Raw genomic sequence first — 21456 nt, forward strand, 5'->3', positions numbered from 1 at the left:
TCAAAGATAACTCCTAGATTGCAAGCTGATTCAGTAAAATTAATGGTTATTACAACTGTTAAATGATGACAAAATATTGTTTTGATCAGCGTCATTCCCTCCAACAATTACCATCTCTGTTTTATCTGTTTTTAAAGACAAGTTCTCATTTATCCACTCTTTTAATTCACTAACACAACTAATTAAAGACAACATCGGAGAAACTTCATTTGATCTAAATGAAAGGTATAACTGGGTGTCATTTGCATACGAGTAAAAATTAACATGTTTCCTAATGAGAGATCCCAGTGGAAGCATGTAAAGTGAACTTTGGTTATCACGGTTAATCCGTTCCAGACTCTACCGTGATAAATGAATTTTCACGAAGTAGGATTCTTTATTTATAAATCGAATATTTTCGCAGTTAGAGTATAGAAAACCTGTTTACGACCTTTTAAATGCGTTTTTTAACATTATTAGAGCCCTCTAGACATGAAATAACACCCTTTAGTCACCATTACACTCGTATTAGACAAAATATGAGAAAATAAGACATATTAGACATTACAAATATATTATTACTAGGCTCACCCGCCTTTTAAGGCGACTGACTTTTATCCTCAATTTCTGTGCGCTCCATGTGTACATCAGGCATGTAAGTGTAGGGAATGAGAATATCAAAGTGCCCATTCATAACATCTCCCAAAATCTTAAAAGTTTTTTTATCCCCTCGAGTGCCTGTCCAAAGTCGTACAATGTCAGCCCGAATCTGTACTGCTAAAGACGGAGTTTCATGCACTAAATAAGCTATAGATGAGAATAAGCAAGCACCATCTCCCCAGATATTTACTACGCGGTGAGGCATTTGTACTCCATCAATATTAATTATTTCCAGAGACATAATTTTGTCTATTTTTCCAGCGCATCGCGCACAAAAGCAAGGGAACAATGGCAGCACCAGAACTCTGCTCACATCGCGTCGCTTCGTACCGCAAGCCGCAAGTAGTAAGTCTGTGATAAGCAGAATACCGCTACGCTTTGCACTCACGGGACGGAAGGACAATCCTTAATGCTTTTATATAGTAGATTATTGTACTGTACATTTAATTACACACAACCACTAACCTATGAAGGCACAACTTCAGTAGGAGAGTCTTCAGGTGGTGCAGTATCTTCAGCAGGTGCATCGTTGTCTTCTTCTGCTGAAGGAGTAGGCAGTGGGTGTCTGGATGCATGGCTGAAGAACATCTTGATAGGCAGTTGCTGGCGCTGTCTTTTCATATGCGTGAGGAGGCTTTTGTAGGGTATTGCCATCTTTGATCATATCCAAGAGTTTCACCTTCTCCTAGATAGTAAGCATCTTCCTCCAGTGCTTAGTTTTATTGTCAGAAGGTTTAGAAAAAGCAGCACATTTAGGAACCCTCGTGGGGCTTAGATAAAAGTTCTCAGAAAGTGCACGCGTAGTGATGTAAGCGTGTATGAGAAAAAATCGCGATAGGGTGAAGCCGCGAAAGTCGAAGCGTGATATAGCGAGGGATCACTGTAAAGTGAAAACAGCAAAGATCCCAGTACTGAGCCCTGCGGGACACCATATTGAACTTCTGTGTATAATGATGGAGTACTGTCAGCACATTTCTGTACATATTGGAATCGATTTGATAAATAAGAACTAAACCAAGTAAACACAGTGCCTGTAAGCCCAACATCATTTTCTAGCCTGTGCAGTAAAAAAGAATGGTCAATGGTGTCAAATGCTGCACTTAAGTCTAACAACATAATTACAGTGGAGTTTCCTTCCTCAGAGGATATCAGAATGTCGTTTACAACCCGCGTTAGTGCCATTTTTGTACTATGACCATTGCGGAAACTAGACTGGAATTTCTCAAATAAATTGTAATGAATAAGGTGTGACTGAAGCTGATTGGCGACTACTTTTTCTAGTATTTTAGAGAGAAAGGCTAAATTTGAAATCTGCCTATTATTATTTAGTATGTGTGGGTCTAGGACTGACTTTTTAAGTAATGGTTTAATGACTGACAATTTTAGTGCATCAGGTACTGTGCCATGCAGTAATGAACTATTGATAATGTTTAGAATAGGTGCTGCAAGAACATCCATTGCACTTTTTACTAGTTTTGTTGGCACTGGATCTAGGGAACAAGTAGTTGGTTTCATTTTAGAAATTAAAGTTAAGACTTCCTGCTCAGTTACAGGATTAAAATTACTAAAGTACTGAATGCAATGTGAGGCAGGGTCTGCTAAGCTAGTATTTGGTTTGTACTGTGATGCTGAGATCTAGGATTTTATATTTTTAATTTTCTCATTGAAGAAGTTCATAAAGTCTGTACTGCTAATATCTGTTGGTATTTTGCACTGTAGATATGAATTCCCATTTGTTAATTTAGCAACTGTTCTAAACAGTACCCGAGGATTTTTATTATTGCTCTCTATTATTGTAGAATAGTATTCTGAGAGAGCTTTTTTATATTTCTTAACACTGTCCATGTAATTTGAAAGACATGTAGCTTTGTTGTTCTCCATCTGTGCTCCAGTTTTCGACACTCTAATTTAAGAGCTCGAGTGTTTTCATTAAACCAGGGAGAGTTTCGATGTGGTTTGATCACTTTTGTTTTAAGGGGAGCCACTGCATCCAGAGCATCTGTCAAGGTCACATTATAATGTGATGTTAGCTGATCTAAATTGTTTTCCACGTTTACATTTGATGTTAACTAATCTAAATGGTTTTCCACAATTACACTCAACTTACTCAAAGTATCTATACATTTTGAAGCAGAATTACAATCTAGATGTCACACTGTCTTTGGTTTAATCTGTGACAGTAGAGTGTTGTACCATGTTAGCCATAGATTGATACAGGAGAAAATAAGGTGAAATGACACTTTTTATTGGCTAACTAAATAGATTAAAAATGCAAGCTTTCGAGGCAGCGAAGGCCCCTTCAACATGCAAGGTGTAACAAAGAAACTGAAAAATACTCTAGCTTATATTGGGACAGCAAAGTGATTTTTTTCTTTCATCTTAACAACCTTTTTGTTCAAATGTTAGCAAAATTAATAAATCTTAGATGACTTAACCCTGAAAGAAGGGAACAATGAACTAAAAAAAATGTAGAGATAAGATAACCATCACTAGAAAAAGTCCTGTAAGGTTTTTTTGAAGTGTATTGTCTGTAAGATAGGCCACTGATGTAGTCAGCTGGTCAATCAGTCTGTTAGTCCACATATCTGGTCATAAAAGTCTTGTATTTATTCAGACCATTTTGTAGAGTGTTGAATTTAAGTATAACTTTGTATTCCCATTCTCTCCACTCCTGTGGGGTCTTGAAATTACCCATAAGCACAGTGACCCTCAGATCCTTTATGCTGTGGCCATTACTATTAAAGTGTGCTGCCACTGGAAGATCAATACTGTTCTGATTAATATGAAATCTGTGTGAACCGAAGCAATTTCCACCATAGGATTGTATGTAGATACAATTAATCCATTCCAGATCATACGAACTGTATGTAAATATATATATTTTTAGTTTTTAAGCACAAATATAGTTAATTATACCATTGAATGCACAGCGTAATAGTAAACTAAATGTAAAAACATTGAATAACACTGAGAAAACCTTGAACAACAGAGAAAACTAACATTGCAATAGTTCGCGCTATAGTGCTAGGAACTGCTCACTAAAAACACTTTTTTTAATGAGTTTTAAGCACAGGGAAAAAAATTAAAATTTGAAAAATCCATAATTAAATAAACCACCAAGAAAAGTAACATTGCCACAATGCACACTATGAACCAATCGCTGTAAACAGAACTGAAAACAAAAACAAGCCTTTTCCACCTTATAAGTCCAGCCCTCCCTCTCTCGCTCTCTCTCTCTCTCGCTCTTTAGCGTGTGTCTCTTTTGGCGAGCCTGGAGTGCCTGTGTGTGTGCCTCTGTCTCGTGTGTGTCTCTGTCTTGCCCACCTGTGTGTGTGTGTGTGCCTCTCTCGCATGCCTGTGTGTGTGTGTCACGCTCTCTCTCTCTTGCTCGCTCGCTCGCTGTACAGGAAATGCACAGGGAGAGACTGAACATGTACAAACCAAAAGGGAAACTGACTTGTTCGTATACAGAGTGTGTGGTCGTGAACTGAGGCAAAAGTTTGGTGAACTTTTTGGTCGTAAACCGATTTGTACGTGTACCGAGACGTTCGTGAACTGAGGTTCCACTGTATATTTAAATCTAATGTGTGGTTATTATTATGAGTTGGACCTTTGACAATCTGACAAAATCATACTGAATTTAACAAATGAGTAAAACATTTGCTAAAAGTGTCAGTTTCCACATCAATGTGTACATTAAAATCCCCCATCAGTACCACGTGATCATAATTTATGGCCAAATCAGATAAAAGTTTGCTAAATTCAGTCATGAATAATGAATATGACCTTGGTGGTCTGTAGACTAGCACCACAATTGTGTTGGAATCTGTTTTAATATTTAAAATGAATGCCTCAAAGGATGAAAAGTTGCCTAAATTTTTGGATGTGATTTGTATTTTGTTACAATGAATTATTCCAAGGCCTCCTCCTCAACCAGAATCTCTAGACTTATGAAGGAATGAGTATCCATCTGGTGACGCCTCAGCTAGGGGGACAGTGTCACATTTACTAAGCTAGGTTTCAGTGAGAAGACACAGATCAGATTTTATACTTAATATAATATCATTTACCAAAACGGCTTTACTGCCAAGAGAGCGAATGTTCAATAAGCGGCATTTAAAACTGCATGCTTCTTTCTGAACTGGTGATATGTTTATTGTTTTAATTTTAAGTCAATTTCTATTACAGATGACCCTGGTGGAGGGTCTGGTTTTATCCCTTGGTCTAATTATACACCTTATTTTTTGGTTATCAAGTAATTTAAGGTTTGCATCAAGACTAAATTTACTGGATGCCCCACAACAGGGATTATGGGTAACAGCTTCAGGAAAATAACAGGTGGGATAAAGAACAGCCTGTGATTTAAGATCACATGACTGCGGCCTGGATGGTGCTCTAATCAGTCAATCAGGCAGTTTTGCTGCCATATTTTGGGATAATACATAAGATCCACTTCAGTTAGGATGAAGACCATCTCTTTTGAAAAATCCAAGCCTTTCCCAAAAATCAAAAAATTGTTCACAAATACTATGCTTTTATTTGTATGCCAGGTTTCTAGCCAGCAGTAAGAGGAATGCAATCTGCTATAAATCACATCCCCTCTATATAATTTTAGCAAGAGGCCAGATACAACTAAATTCCAAATTTTTTCTTTTAGCTTTGGTGCATAAAAAGATGAAGTTCCTCTTTAATACCTCAGATTGCTGTAAATAAATATCATTAGTGCCGACATGAAGCAATAAGGTAGATACTTCATCGTTGGTGAGACGGTCCAATGTGGCCTCTATGTTAGAAGTCTTGGCCCCTGCGAGGCACTTAACATTAACTGCTGGTTTAGCATAGTCTGGAATTCTAACATTCAGGACAGTATGGAATCGCCAATTATGAGCACTTCTTATTCTTAGTTTCCACAGGCGCACTGCGGAGTGCTGAGAATCTATTCTGGGTCAGAATTGGTGACCTGGGTGCTGAGGGACTAAATTTGGGCTTCTTAGACCCCCGCCTTACTGTTGCCCACTCTCCCTGTGGCTGAATTGGTGCTGCTGATCTTGCATATGTAATACAAAGTGAATCTGCATTATTGATAGACAGTTAAAATGTGGTCAGTGACGAAGAGCTGGTCAACAACCATCATCCTTGGGCTGTGTACTGACATAGTAGGCATTGGAAATAATGAGCCAAGCTTTATAGATACAATGTGTAAACTCGACAGACTTGAGCAACATAGACTCTGTTTTCCCAGCAAGCATCTCTTTCCTGCTACATGTTGGCAGGGGTGCTTTTGAAACAGAAGTGTAGGCGCTCCCACACCTGCCAGTTTGCCCATCTTCTATCATCCTGGAATGAGTAAGGCTTTAACTTGTTCTCTCTCCACATGCTGTGGTACCCATGTCTATAGCCTTTTTGGGATTCTGTGCCATCTTAGTGTTTACTGCCCCCTAGTAGCCTCTACCTTTCCACACTGCCAGTGTGACCCTATTTGTTTAATTGATTCTTCACACAGAACTGCTCTCAGGATTCTACAACTCTGTCATTTGCATTGCTGTGTCTTTCAGGCACCCTTCATACCAAATAAAGACAGACAAAAGTAAAGAAAGTGGGTTTAATGTCTGTATTTTGGAATTTTATTAAATTATAAAAAAAGATTAGGAATATACTCATTTATTATTACATGCTAATTATAATGTTTTTGCTGTGTAGGCCTGGATATTACTATTCCTTAGTCTCATACCTGAGACATGCTCTCCAAACTCTGCAAGATGGTCTTCTGTGTTGTTGTAACCATTGATGATGTAAACAGTAACAGTTCCAACAGTTCCAATGTTGTTCCTCAGTGGAATCACTTCTTCAGCATATATTCTCTGCAAGATGGTCAAATGAGCTGTGGCATATTCTGAGTTTTCAAGTGGGCACGCTCTTTCCTTGATTTTTCACATTCCTCCATTTGCTGACCAGCTTAATCCAGCGTTTTTATTATTGTTCTAGTATCAGAATGTAGTTTAAGTTAATTTGTTTTGGATTCAACAGATGTTTTTTTTTATATATTTTTGATTCTTGTTTTTTTTCACATCTCACGTCCCCCTTTTTGTTACTTCGCACCCCCCTAGGGGGCCCATCCCACAGGTTGAGAACCACTGGCTTAACCTTTCAGAATCACACAAAGCAATCTATATCTACTAAATATCTCAATTATACTTTAGCCTATATTCAAAATATTAAAAAAGGGTAAAATAAAATATGAAAATATTAATATATATTTACCAGCTCAATGTCAGTGCAATTTTTGATTTTGCACTATTTTAGAATTTAAATAGAAATATAATGAAAAACCTTGTTCTACAAAGATGTCTTATTGCCTAAACTAAACATAAATATAATACTTCATATGTGATCAAAATGCTTAGTGCTCCAAGAGTTATGATTTAGCCAGTGTTTTATACAAGTAAATATTTCCTTGGTTTAAACTTTTTTCAGTTTATGAAATATTGCTTTGTATATTATTGTTATTAATGACTTTGGTCAATTTGTATTTTATGTTTTGAATACTGTTTTGCAAAATCTTAATATAATATTTATTTATGAAGTGTATTTATGGTTCAGTGTTTTCAGTTATATAAGTTGTGTTTTGTAGGGTGGAATCTCGGAAGGCAGGGCCACCTTTACATGTCAGCTGAAGCATCATCCTCTGTCTATGTATTCTGGGGGGGTCTACTCTAGAAAGGCATTGTGATTTCTTTGTGATAACATCTAGTTCATTGTTATATTGGCTCTGTTGTTGGAATTAAGGACTTGGATTTTGAACTGGCTTAGGTGGCTTGCTTTATTTTTTAAAAAATGTCTTTTTTGTTAAATGAATCTTCAAAACATTTTGTGAAAAAAAAACTTGTTTTTTGTTTGACGCTTTCAGGACAAGAATTTTTTGGTTTTGTTTCCTTGGATCCTTTATGAATGTTATATTGCAGAATTGTATGGATTTTTAAGATATGGCTCTCCTTCTTTTGGCCCAATTGTGAAGGGAGAAAGGCCATTTGGATCCTCATTTAAAACTGAGGATAGTTGTGACAATGAGTCTTTGGGCCTGAGGTTCCATTTCAGTAGTGTGAACCTCATCCTGTCATTTTCCTCATATTTATGGTATTTGTTTTTTGGAAAGCCACATAAAATCATAACACAAAGGTACCAGAATCTTTCTAGTTGTACAAAATTTGTAAATGGTTTTGGATAAAATATCTCATCAAAACCAAGGTTTAATTTAAATTTATCTTTAACCAATTTCCCATTTCATTTTTCAGTATATACTATACTTATCACAGTGGTGTCAGCAGTAGGATGGCCAGTTGTCGGGCTGTGAATGAGATTGGAGTGCATTAGAGTTAAGCCATCAGACTTGCACCAGTAGAGTTTTTCCTTACAATTCCACTGCGGTTTGGACTGCCCATCTGGCTCCCACTGCTGATGCCCCCCAGGGATGTAGAGGAGAGCTTGACAGAAGAATGCATTTCTCTTAATGCCTGCCTGTGAACAGGGGTTATGAATGAACAGTGCTGAGTCTAGTTTCATGCTATATGGTTTTTAAACATATAAATATTAAAACATTTAATATTACATTTAGTTCTTTTTTGGAATGAGAGATGATGTGAATTGCATATGATTATGATAATGATTTTTCATTTGGAAAATAATGTTCTTAAATAATAATTAACAGAGCTGCATATATGTAGTTAACTGCTTTGCAGAGGCCTCAAGCACTATATTCTGTCAGCAGGAAAGGAGAAAGACCTTGATCTGGTTTGTAAAGAAAAGCACATCAGGGTGAGAGTTTTCTAAATATTGCTGTCTTTGGTCCTTAGATATGGTCAGGCTAGCCACAGCAAACATCTTCAGCTGTCATTCCAGAAATCTGCTTCACTAGAAGACATTTCCCTTTGCAAGTAAATGTATAAGTATTGCAACTCCAGGTGTTACATTTCCACTGGTTCCTTCTCATATCGTAGACTGAAGAGGTTTCTGGCCTGGGAAGTCACCTCCTGTGTGCGCAGTGTGACTCCAAAGATATCTTCATGAATTCGCTGTTGGTCCTGTAGATAGAAAATTATGATGTAAATATGGAAGGATGTACAAGAGGTAAAATAAAAACTAGCTGGTCTGAGGCCATCACTCGGGATATAGTATTTTGACAGTCCACCATGCTTGGCAACTCATCTTTCAAGTCTTCAAAGGTGCTATTACAAAAAAACAAGTGTCATTGCAATCTGAGTCTGTCGATTATTTGTTAAATGATGCAATGTTGTCCATTATTGAGTTGTTGCCCTGGCTAAAATTTAATATATTTCTTTCCAGAACTTTTCGTTCTGGCTTATCAAGTACTGTCTTGATTTCTGTACAAATCAGCACTGTTGTGATGTCCTGTGTTTAACATGGTTGTAAGCTCATTCTAAGAACTTTCTCGACAGAAATGAGACAATTCAATTTTTTTGCGACATATCAAAATTGCTTAGGATAAAATATTAAGTGACGCTGACTTAAAAAACTATATATCTATTCAGGGTCCTGGGGTAACACTCACAGCGGGGTATCTGATGTTCTTCAAGTAATTATATGGGTGGCAACACAATTCTGATCTCTTAGTCCCCCATTTGGAATGGTCTACAATTTTATGAACAGCAATAGCATCTTTCAAAGCATTGTGACCATCAGCACCAACCATTGCAGTTTCATGAAAGGATGTGGGGCTACCAACGCTATACATGCCACCCACCTGCTCATGGAACAACATCGAGAAAAGAACAAGACCATCTACATTATATTCCTGGACCTGGAAAAGGCATTTGCCTGTGTTCCCCATGCCCTGATCTGGAAGGCCCTCTGGGAACACAGCATGCCCGAAGCCTACATGTCATAGGTCAAGTTACTCTACACCAATGTGATGAGCAGAGTGAGGTGCCCCATCGAAGCATCATCCCCCTTCCTAATACGTGTTGGCATCCACCAGAGCTCAGTGCTGTCACCACTCCTCTTCATTCTGTGTGAGGATACAGCCACAGCAGACATCCAAAACCCAATCCCATGGACACTGTATGCTGACAACATCATAGTCACAGAAGAAGCATGATCTGCTCTTGAGCAGCTAGTGCAAAAGTGGAAAGATCAATTGGAGGAAAATGGCTGACAGCTAATCATCAAAAGGACAGAGTACTTCGAAAACAGCACACAGACAGTCAGGATCATCCTATGTGTGTACGGTCAAGACCTGAACAAAACCACTGAGTTCAAGAACCTGGGCTCCCATGTAAGCACCAATGAAGACAGCTCTCCTGACGCCCAAGTTCAAGTCACTGCAGCTTGAAAAGTTATAGGAGTCCTGGTGATTTACAAATGCTTAACTATATCAAGGTGAAAATGTACAAGACCATTGTCCGATCTGTGGCCCTCTACTGCATTGAATGCTGGCTGACGACTGTGCAACAAGAACAAGCATTCCACATGATGGAATTGAAAATGGTTCGATGATGACTCGGCCTCTCACAATGGGACCATATCATGAACAAGGATGTTAGGATGATGATAGGAACAGAACTGCTTACCAAAAAGATGTGAGAGGCCTGCCTGAGATGGTATGGACATGTATTTCACAGCAAAGAAGAAGCAGTGGCCCAGATAGCCCTAAGATTCAGTCCAGTTGACAAGCGATCACACGGGAGGCCCAAAAAGAGCTGGCTTGACAAGATCAAAGAGGATATACAACAAATCGACGTTGATCTGGAAGTCGCCATAGACCAAATGAAGTGGAGAAGGGCATAGAAGGCAACAAACCCTGCGTTAGCATGGGACAAACACTGGGAAAGAGAGAATAGCATATTTCCACAAAAGGAGCAAATCACTGGTATTTATTTTCTCTAGGTGGTAGACGTCAAAAATAGGTAAACAGAAACTAAAACTTTCAGACAAGCAGGCTCAATTAAATAATTACATTTTGTTAAAGGGCATGCCAGAAATCGTACTGAAGAGTGCTTAGACACTAAACTGACATTCTTAAGCCTAATTTATTAATTCCATTTTTTAAAATATGTCACAAAGAGTATTTAATTCCTTCTTTTGGTCTTAAATAAAATGGCATCTGATCTATTGAGCAAAATGCTACACCAGGCTTGCTCTCGGTGCTGCTGGGATAATCTCTGGCCCACCTCGTGACTCCGACTTGGATTAGGCCAGTTAATGCTTTATTATGTCAAATTCATTGAGCCATTTTGGGAAGAAAGATTTTTGAGAGTCAACTTGTATTGCTTCAGTGTCTCCAATAGGGAGGCCGATTAGGTTCATCAATGGAAATGTTATGTGCATTCATGACAGTCATTTCACTTGCAAACAAAGCTGCACTGCCACTAGAGTTAACCATTTATTTAAAAGTCTACTAAATACCTGAAAGATGGCAGCCATTTTACCAGCAAGAAAAGAACTTTATTATAATATATTTACACATAGTGGTGAACAAAACAGGAAAGTTTTGTTTTGCATAGTATTTTCCAAAACTGACACCCAAATTTATTTTAGATGCATTTCTGCAATCACAAAAAAGTTAAACTCATTACAAAGAGTTTTTTTAAAGACTTCTTGGGGTGGAAACCAAGACATATTGTTCCCTAAGGCATCAATGTCACTTCTGTGCTTATGCATCTGTACACCAGTAAAATAATTTTTATTCAATGGCTTTCATTCACATTATCATATATTCATAACATTATACATTTCTGTATGAAGACATATCAAAATGCATCTTTATTCAAATTATTGCACTTATCCTGACAAAAACTTTCTGCATGGAAAACCTGCCTTTTGCTGTTACCTCGCAACTGCCTTTTTTCTTGTTTTAATTCACGCAGATGAGGCTGAGGATATACATACAAGTATACAAGTGCATTGGAAGAATGTACCGAGTATTATTTTTGTCTCCTACACATCTTTAGGTTTACAATTGACAAGACTGTCACCTTAATTTGGCAAAGCAGACATCATACTACCAGAACAATCCTAACACACATCTCACGACTTTACGCGTGACAAGAAAGGAGTCCAGTGATTTTGTTTCCACTAGTAAACTTTATTTAAACACTAAATGAAAGGCAGGAACTGCAGAATTAGAACATGAAAATTCAACCCGATTAAAACTAAAAGCCTTTCTTCCTGTGTTAATTTTACCAATTTCACTGGTTGAGAAACACCATAGTCTCATTTTTGTGCAAATTAAAAGTAGTTTCCATCTTAATCCATGACATTAAGTACATTTTTTTCTTAATTTTTAATACAACTTACCTTGATGAAAGGTTCAAACTTGCTGTAGGCCAGTTTTAAAACAGTTGTAAACAGTATGGTGTCACACACATGCAAATAGGTGGCAACTGAAGGGCTTAAAGAATAATGATAACAAATCTGCCCAGGGGGTGGCGGGGTGCACTAAAACTCTTTCTAGGTTCCCTGCACACCTTTCCCGGTAAATCCCACCAGGAACCATTGCCTCAACTCGGGACACGTCACTTCCAGTCCCGGGCCCGAGGACGACATCACTTTCCCCAGACTTCCTATAAAGCCTCTCACCCTTCCTCTGGAATTCAATTCTGTTTTGGACTCAGTCTTGTAAACTACTCTGGTCTTACAATTCTTTACTATTGCAGCCAGGAACATATTATACCGGTGGCTGCCCCAAACCTTTCCCATGTCTGAAGTCTCGTCTTGTTACAATGGTTCAACATGTTTCCTTACATTCTTATATTTATTTCACAAACAGTGGTACTTCACTGTAAGCTGCACACAGCAAAAAGTATAATATTTATGATACCACCATGAAAAAGAAAGAAGCATACACTATGGTTCTTTAGGTCTATATGTTAAGGAAGCCGTTAGTAAAACGTCTGAATAAAAATGTAATGGAATTATTATATTACAAATGTTTAAACTGGTATTTAAAAATGATATCAATATCAACTGAAATGTTTATTTTCTGTCTTATCATTGCAGCCCTACTTTTAGCTTTGAAACGTCACATTGGACAGACACAGAAATGAGATCTCCTTACCCTCAGCTTGCTTAGATAATCACCAGCCTCACTGAGGGCCATGCCTGAGTGGGAAGCCACAATCTGCTGCACTGTTTTCAGCACGTTCTTAGCCATGTTAACATCTCCACATACGTACATGTGACCATTCTGTTCATACAATGTCTGGAAAACAAGTGTAGCCATCTGCTGTTGCAGAATGTCTTGGACATAAACCTGAGGAGACAAGGCAGAAGAGCTGTCTGAGACATCTATGATGACATCTACAAGCTATGTCAGCAGCCATACCACATGCACTTCAGAAAAGGTCATCCACCTGAAGCTAAGCAGGTTCAGGCCCAGCCAGTACTTCTGCAAAAAACGTGGGTTGCTGCTGGATGAGGTGTTAGTGAGGACAGCAGGGGGCACTTACCCCATGGTCTGAATGTGGATCCCAATGCACCAGTGCAGTGATGGGGACATTGTGCAGTAAAAATGGCACCATTCTTTAAATGAGACGTAAAACCAAGGACATGACTCTGTGGACATAAAAGATCCCTGGGCATCCTTTGTAAAGAGTAGGGTGCATCCTGATGTCCGATTTAAACTGCCCACTATGACCTAGTCATTACAGCCCCCTAATCATCCCCTGTCTCTAACTGGCTAAATTTCTTACCCCTTCACCACCTAACCGCTAATGTGTGGTGAGTGCACTGGTGCAAAAATGGCCGCTGTCACATAATCCAGGTGGATGCTACACATTAGTTGTGGTTGAAATGGACCTTCAGTCTTAGTAGTGCTTTGAGTAGTGAGAAAATCACTATATAAATGTATAGAAAAGAAAGAAAAATATATTTAAAAAAAATCAACAATCTGTGTTGTGAACAGCAGAATATCAAGTATGAATGTTTTAAAAAATAAATACAACAGATGACAATCATATGATTGATTTACCTGTTTGACTGTCACATTATAAATACTTGGTGACTGGCTAAACAACCTCTTTAAAACTGGAGTGGACATCATTTCATGAATATGAGTCTGTAGCTTTGAGACATCCATTGCTTTAATATTTCTAAGTGAATCTCACAGTTTACATGCCTATATCACTCCATTTAGGAATCACCAATTATCTGTATGACATGTGTGAACAGTAAAGTAAATGGAGAGAACTAAAACAGACACATGGAGGATGCACAAACGGCAAAAGCTAACTCTGCATTTTGTCACATATTAATATAAGTAGACCATTTACATCTTGTAAATTTGAAAGGGGGTTACCTTATTGAAAATCCAAGGTGAAGTTCTAGCAAATACCATGTTATTACTGAAGAATGTTCTTGTTTTATAAATGTAACATGACTATCATCCATTAACAAAAACCACATTGAGTCATTTAATGTTATAGATATGGTATGTGCCCACCTTGCACATGCTGTCTGTGTAGAAATATGAAATTTCCAGTACCTTTGTGGTGGTCTCTCTGGAGTAGGCAGTGTAAACTGCACTGAGAGCTCCTTTGCTCTTGGCTTCTTCTACATCTTCTCTGTAAATGTGGTCCCACTCTGATTTACGACATCCAAACACCAAGATCATGTCACCAGGCTTTTTGCCTGAAATAGTCAAATTTATTGTTATGTGTACATAGTAGCATGAAATTTGTACTTGCATGGCTCCTCAGAGCAACTTGCAAAAATACATTACTAAAAAAAATGAATAAATAAATTAAAAACATACAATATGCAATAGCAAGTATTATATATAGGTATGCACCTCTTAACAGCCACGATATGTTCTGTGAAATAAGATGTTATGCAATTTGGGCGTTGGGTAAACGCCATGTTTTATACATTCATTAGCAAAGTTACATGGGCTACTGTAGTGTGCCTGTTTTGACCAAATACAAAGAGATAATGCTACAATACTCCAGAGCCAATGCGATATGAGAGACTGGATGCTGCTGCCTATTACTTTATAAGCAGGGAAAGATAACATTAAAGGAGACATACATGTATTGCATGTGGGAACCTGTTGTATTCACTGTGTCCGGTTACATTTGATATGTCCCATCCTCCAATTGGGATTTCTGAACTCTATTATAATCTTAATGTACCACAAATGTATATGCTGTAGAAAATTGCCTGAATGGACTTTTTGAGGCACACAGCTATATGCATAAATATATATCTATACTAATAAAAGGCAAAGCCCTCACTCACTCACTGACTCTCTGACTCACTGACTCATCACTAATTCTCCAACTTCCCGTGTAGGTAGAAGGCTGAAATTTGGCAGGCTTATTCCTTACAGCTTACTTACAAAAGTTAAGCACGTTTTATTTCGAAATTCTACGCGTAACGGTCATAACGGTCAATAACAGTCGACAACGTCCGCCATGTTGAACTTTCTTATTTATGGCTCCATCTTAACGAAATTTGGTAGGCGGCTTCCCTGCGCTAACCGAAACCAATGTACATACTTATTTCAGTGGTATGACGCCACTGTCAGCCGCCATATTGAACTTTCCAACGTCACTAATTCTCTAGCTTCCCGTGTAGGTAGAAGGCTGAAATTTGGAAGGCTCATTCCTTACGGCTTACTTACAAAAGTTTAGCAGGTTTAATTTCGAAATTCTACGCATAACGGTCATAATGGTCAACAACGTCCGCCATGTTGAACTTTCTTATTTATGGCCCCATCTTCACGAAATTTGGTAGGCGGCTTCCCTACGCTAACCGAAACCAAAGTACGTACTTATTTCGGTGGTATGATGCCACTGTCGGCCGCCATATTGAACTTTTCAACAGTCTTTGTTACTTATGGGCCTATCTTCAAGAAATTTGGTACGCGGGTTCCCAACGCTAGCTGAATCCTACTTACGTATATATATATGTCCATAGCCTACAGCTCAGTCACCGTGTGAGGCGGCGTTGGGTCCCCCATCCCAACGCCTCCTACGTTGTTGGCTGCCTGGCGAAATAAGGCCGTCTGTCGCTTCAGTCTCTTCATTCCCTTCCTTGCTTCGCCACGGGATTCACGTCTCCCTGCTGATAACTACATCCTTTTTATTTAATCCACGGCTTCTCCGCTGTTTTATTGTTCATTTATTACGATTATAGTTATTGTGTAGGTATTTTAGAATTACTTTACATTGTTCAGGTACCCATTTCCTTTATCATTCCAACCCCCATTAACATGTCTATCGAGGTGATCACCATCGATCAAATAACTGTCACTTACTGAGTGGTTTCCATGCCCAGAGATGGCACCTATCTTTTCCATTCTATGTGTTACATATTGCACGACCATATCAGGCTCACTCTTGATATCTGGAGAAACATTGTGTCTTATGTATTGAATGACTGGGACAGGTTCAAGGTGTGGACTGATGACGGTAAAGGAGATAATTATACTACACAGGAGCACTAGAAGAGTGAAATGCTTAAGCATTCACCTATGGTTCTGCATGTGAGTTGATGGCTGCCGCTGAATTGTTTGGTTGTCGCTTTCAAGTGTACCGAAATGGCCAAATATTTTACACCTTTGGACAACCGCCAATGCCTCTTAAACATCTTAGATCCACATGTGACGATTTCAGTAGTGGACACTTTGATGTTTATGAATGTTTAAACTCTCAAAAGCTGGATATGAAGTTATCGATGAAACTGGTTGTATACTTACAACGCTTGACAGATGCCAAATGTCACTTTAACACAAGTCCTACAAATACTGTCGTAATTGAAACAAACCATGAAACTCAAACCGATTATGACAGTAGCAATCCAAGCTGTGAGATTTGAAACAAGATTACTGTCCAAATGTACGTTGCATGCTCAAGAGTAAGCTCAGCGCATAGCTACAGCTTGGTCATATTACAACCGGAGGGCCGAACTCACAACGTAGCATACAAAGAGATCCTTAACAAATAATTATTGGTATTTTGCTATATATGTATATATAGATATAGATATAATGTGTGTGTGTGTATGTATATATATATATATATATATATATATAGATATATAGATATACAGATAGATAGATATATATACTGTATATATAATGTTAATGTGTGTGTATGTATGTATGTGTATAGCAACAGTGACAAAACAATTACATTGACAATCATGTTGTTATTTTCAAAATGTTTCTTTAATTTTTAAAACATTACTTGTGTTATATTTGACTTTAACACACTATTTCTCCTGTAGATATTATATATATAGATAGATAGATATATATACTGTATATATAATGTTAATGTGTGTATGTATGTATGGACAAAACAATATTTTTTCAAAATGTTTCTTTTAATTTTTCATTACTTCTTTAACACACTATTTCTCCATGCGATGTGGTATATATATATATATATATATATATATATATATATATATATATATATATATATATATCTATACTAATAAAAGGTAAAGCCCTCACTGACTCACTCACTCACTCATCACTAATTCTCCAACTTCCCGTGTAGGTAGAAGGCTGAAATTTGGCAGGCTCATTCCTTACAGCTTACTTACAAAAGTTGGGCAGGTTTCATTGCGAAATTCTATGCGTAATGGTCATAACTGGAACGTATTTTTGTCCTTATACTGCAATACAAAGCAGCTCGATAGCCGTGAGAGGCAGAGTTTCGTATTAAAATATTTAACCAATCACATTTCAGCCGTAATTTGTTGCCAGGCAGAGAGAATAGACTGCAGCTCGATAGCCGTGGGAGGCAGAGTTTCATATTAAAGCATTTAACCAATCACATTTTAGCCATCATTTGTTGCCAGGCAGAGAGGCTTTCACAATCTGTTATGTAGGCACTCTAACACAGAATAAATGTCGATTAACCTGTTGCTTCAACCAATCAGATTTTGAGTTGATGTCAGTAGGGCCCTCAAGCAGGCGTACAGCAACTTCACCGTATTCAGACCCATTGATTGGATAGAAGCCGATATGAGGAACTCTCCGAGGCCACTGAACGCACCGCAAACGCTACGAGCGAAAGATCGTCGTGTGCACTACGGCCAACTCCATGGCAGGATTCTGAACAATATTATTTGCCAGACACAGACCAGATTTCAAGACCACGAAAACCTGATGTTTGTCACGCTCCTCAAGCCCCAGAAGTTTCGGAAATACAAGAAAAATTTCACGCATGCAGCCTTCTCCACTTTAACACAAGAGCCACGGAGTGCTTTTTGATCTGTCTTGGCTAAAAACAGAACTGACTCTAATGTATGCCATGGATGATTTTGCAGGAAAATCTCCCACTGATCTCCTTGACTTCCTTCATCAGAAAAATCTGAATGAAAGCATGGGGCAGCTGTTCACATTGGCATATTTGGCGGTGAGCATTCTCGTGTACACTGCTTCTGTCGAGCGGACATTTTCAGCCCTAAGGCGAATTGAAACTTATGCCAGAAATACCATAGGGCGGGTTCGCCTTTCAGCATTAGCTTCGATGGTGATAGAAAGTGAGGTTTTGATGGAATTGAAGCGCACGGATAATCCGTACGACAGAGTAATATATACTGTATATGGAAGAGAAGGTCTGTGATACGGTTTGCATATTAGCAGTTGGAGATCCACAAAGGGAGAAAATGAATCACGTATCATAAAGTAGTTTTTATTCCTGAGCTTTCAACCCCTACCAGGGGTCTTCATCAGAGGATAATGCTTAGACTTACAAGAATCAATATATAGCAATACCTTACAGGGGGAGGGAGTGGGGGGGGTGGCTAGGTCCGTGTGTTTGATTTGAAAACATGGCTCTATCTCAGTTCACACCCAAAATTTGGATACGCTATGTGGACGACACATTCGTCATAATAAAAAATGATCAGCTGAATGAATTCTACAAGCACATCAACTCAATATTCCCGGCAATCCAATTCACAATGGAGAAAGAAATTAACTGACACATCAGCTTCCTGGACATCTACATTGAAAGAAGTAATGACGCCACCCTGACTACTAGTGTTTACCGTAAAGAATGCTATGCAGACAAGATATTACACTTCGCCAGCAACCACCCAATATCTCATAAACTGAGCTGTGTTAAAACTCTATTCAAAAGAGTCCACACCCATTGTAATACGAAGGAAACAAAAATGAAAGAGAGACGCTATCTCTTTCACCTTTTCACTTCAAACGGATACTAGAAAACATTCTTTAATCGAAGCCTACACAGAAGACGCCAAAAAACTCAACAAACAATTGACTCGAATCATAACCCCCACCCAACCTGGCACCCACTCCCTTATCACCACAATGTGTCTGAAGGTGCTGCACGCATCTTGGCCAAGTCAGGTGTCAGAATAGCACACAAACCCATGAACAATCTGCGCACGGTCCTCTTTAATGCCAAAAACAAGAAATCGACAGCAGAAACACTAAACGCAGTATACAGCATTCCATGCAGTTCGTGCTCAGCGGTATACATAGGACAAACTTCAAAAAGAATCGCAACACGTATACAGGAACACCGCAACGCCGTCAGAAGAAAGGACGCACTGTCATTGATCTATAAGCATACTAAATCAACAGGACATACATTTAATTGGGACGATGTACAAGTAAAATTTAAAGCCAATAATAAAAGTGCTAGAGAGCTGGCTGAATCCTGGTTATCAAATGAGAACGCCATCAACAGACACTTGGACATAAATCCAGCATATACAAACTTAAGAAAAACTTATTCTTAATAAACAAGACTTTACTCCCAACAACCTCACCCCCCAACACGGACCTAGCCACCCCCCCTCCTCCCCCTGTAAGATATTGCTATATATTGCCTTTGATTCTTGTAAGTCTAAGCATTATCCTCTGATGAAGACCCCTGGTAGAGGTTGAAGGCTCAGGAATAAAAACTACTTTATGATACGTGATTCATTTTCTCCCTTTGTGGATCTCCAACTGCTAATATATATATATATAGCTCTCCCGACAGCATGATCATACCCCGAGTTCCAGCAGAGCATCATGGACTATGTAGTGTTTATACACAGCCCTGCTGGATACCTTGGGGGCCACCAGGCGTCGCTGTAGGGGGGCTCGTAGGCTGTTATGTGCCCTATGACCCAGGAGTGCGTCACGGTCACGTGACAGGAAGAAATGATGTGCTCCTGGGTTGAAGAAAGGACTGTTTACCCTGACCCGGAAGGAATAAGGAACTGTGGACTGATTGGGCAGGAACACCTCTGGGTCAGGGGCTATAAATGGACTATGGGCTAGTCCAGACACTGAGCTGAGCTGGGAGGTAGGAGGGGGAAGTGTCTGGGCGAGGAGGAGAGAATATTATTGTTGTGATTATTGAATTTATGAGTGTAGAGTGCTTGGTGCACTCATAAATTCAATGGTGCAGATCATCAATCGTCATAATCGTCCTTCCATTTTATAATTTTTTCGCGACTAGCAATGATTAAATGAACGGTAAAAAAGTAAGACAGAAGCGATGGTGACTTATTCAGGCAGGCAGGCGACAGCTCAATAGCTGGAATTTGGATATAAGTAGGTTCTATTTAGTCGCCAGAAATATCTTTCGTAGGAATGGAAGTTGAATTTAGTCTTTAAATTTCTATGGTGAAGAAAAATTTATGCAATTATGACTAAATTTAACTTACATTCCTACTAAACATATTTCTGTTGACTAAATAACAATTACTTTTATTTATAATTTAAATAGAACTTGAACAGATACGATAGTTCATAATACCCATGCAGCACTAAGTGCACATAAGATTAGGAGTCATCCGTTTTAACAAGCAGCGTATTGCACTGATACGAAATAGCCTGCCTATTTAATTATTTAGGAATGGATAAATAAATTAAGATTTTGTACAAATAATGTTTTTAATTTTTCTTCCTCGCTAGATTCTGGCACCCCTAGCAACAGCTGCTCGACCCCCAAAGGATATATAGATAGATAGATAGATAGATAGATAGATAGATAGATAGATAGATAGATAGATAGATAGATAGATAGATAGATAGATAGATAGATATATGTATATATATATATATATGTATGTATATGTGTGTGTATATATATGTAGATATGTATGTATATATGTATGTGTGTATATATATATTGTAATGGATGGCCGGCCATTTATCCCGGCCAATACCCCCAAGCCGCCAGGTGGAGCCCTCCTTGCAGCGTGGAGGTCCCCAGAAGACCAGCAGGGCATAATGGACATTGGAGTTTTTATGCAAAGCCCTGCTGGATGCCGTGGGGCCACAGGAGGGAGCTGCAGGGAGGACCGAGGGCTTCTTCGTGCCCTGTGACCCGGAGGTTCGTCACAGGAAGAGCGACGGACTTCCAGGTTGAAGAAAAGAACTTTTTACCTGACCCGGAAGTGATTGAGGATCACATGGACTGGGGTTTGAGAACACTTCCGGGTCAGGGAGTATAAAAGGACTTTGGGAACTCACAGACAATGAGCTGAGCTGGGTGGAAGGGTGGCAACGCGTCTGGGAGCTGGAGGATTGATTTATTGTTCATTATTGTGTAGTACTGTAATTATATGAGTATTGTGGAGAAGAGTGTGCTTTGTGCACTGTGGGAGAAAAATAAAGTCAACTTGAGGACTTTTACCTGGTGTCTGGAGTCGTGGACAGGGGTTCAAGGGAGCGAGAGTGCCCCCTTATCGTTCACAATATAAATATATATATATATATATATATATATATATATATATATATAGTATAGTATGGGTGCCAAACAGGCAAATACATTGATTTTCTGAATATATAAAGTCAAAACTTGAATATATAAAGTCATA

At 38.7% G+C, this 21456-nt stretch overlaps 1 protein-coding gene across 1 annotated transcript in view; it reads right to left on the reverse strand.

Annotated features, from left to right (window-relative positions):
- Positions 1 to 6713: 6713 nt before the first annotated feature.
- The window catches only part of LOC120515929 (nitric oxide synthase, endothelial-like), a 76430-nt gene continuing 61687 nt past the window's right edge, over positions 6714 to 21456 (reverse strand). Inside the window, exons 24-26 of the mRNA XM_039737305.1 lie at positions 14135 to 14280; positions 12710 to 12904; positions 6714 to 8717 (exon numbers count right to left, since the gene is read on the reverse strand). Coding sequence (XP_039593239.1) covers positions 8601 to 8717; positions 12710 to 12904; positions 14135 to 14280 — 458 coding nt within the window. The 3' untranslated portion in view covers positions 6714 to 8600. The remainder of the gene's footprint in view (positions 8718 to 12709; positions 12905 to 14134; positions 14281 to 21456) is intronic.

The sequence above is a fragment of the Polypterus senegalus genome, chromosome 15 (assembly GCF_016835505.1).
Source record: "Polypterus senegalus isolate Bchr_013 chromosome 15, ASM1683550v1, whole genome shotgun sequence".
NCBI lineage: Eukaryota > Metazoa > Chordata > Cladistia > Polypteriformes > Polypteridae > Polypterus > Polypterus senegalus.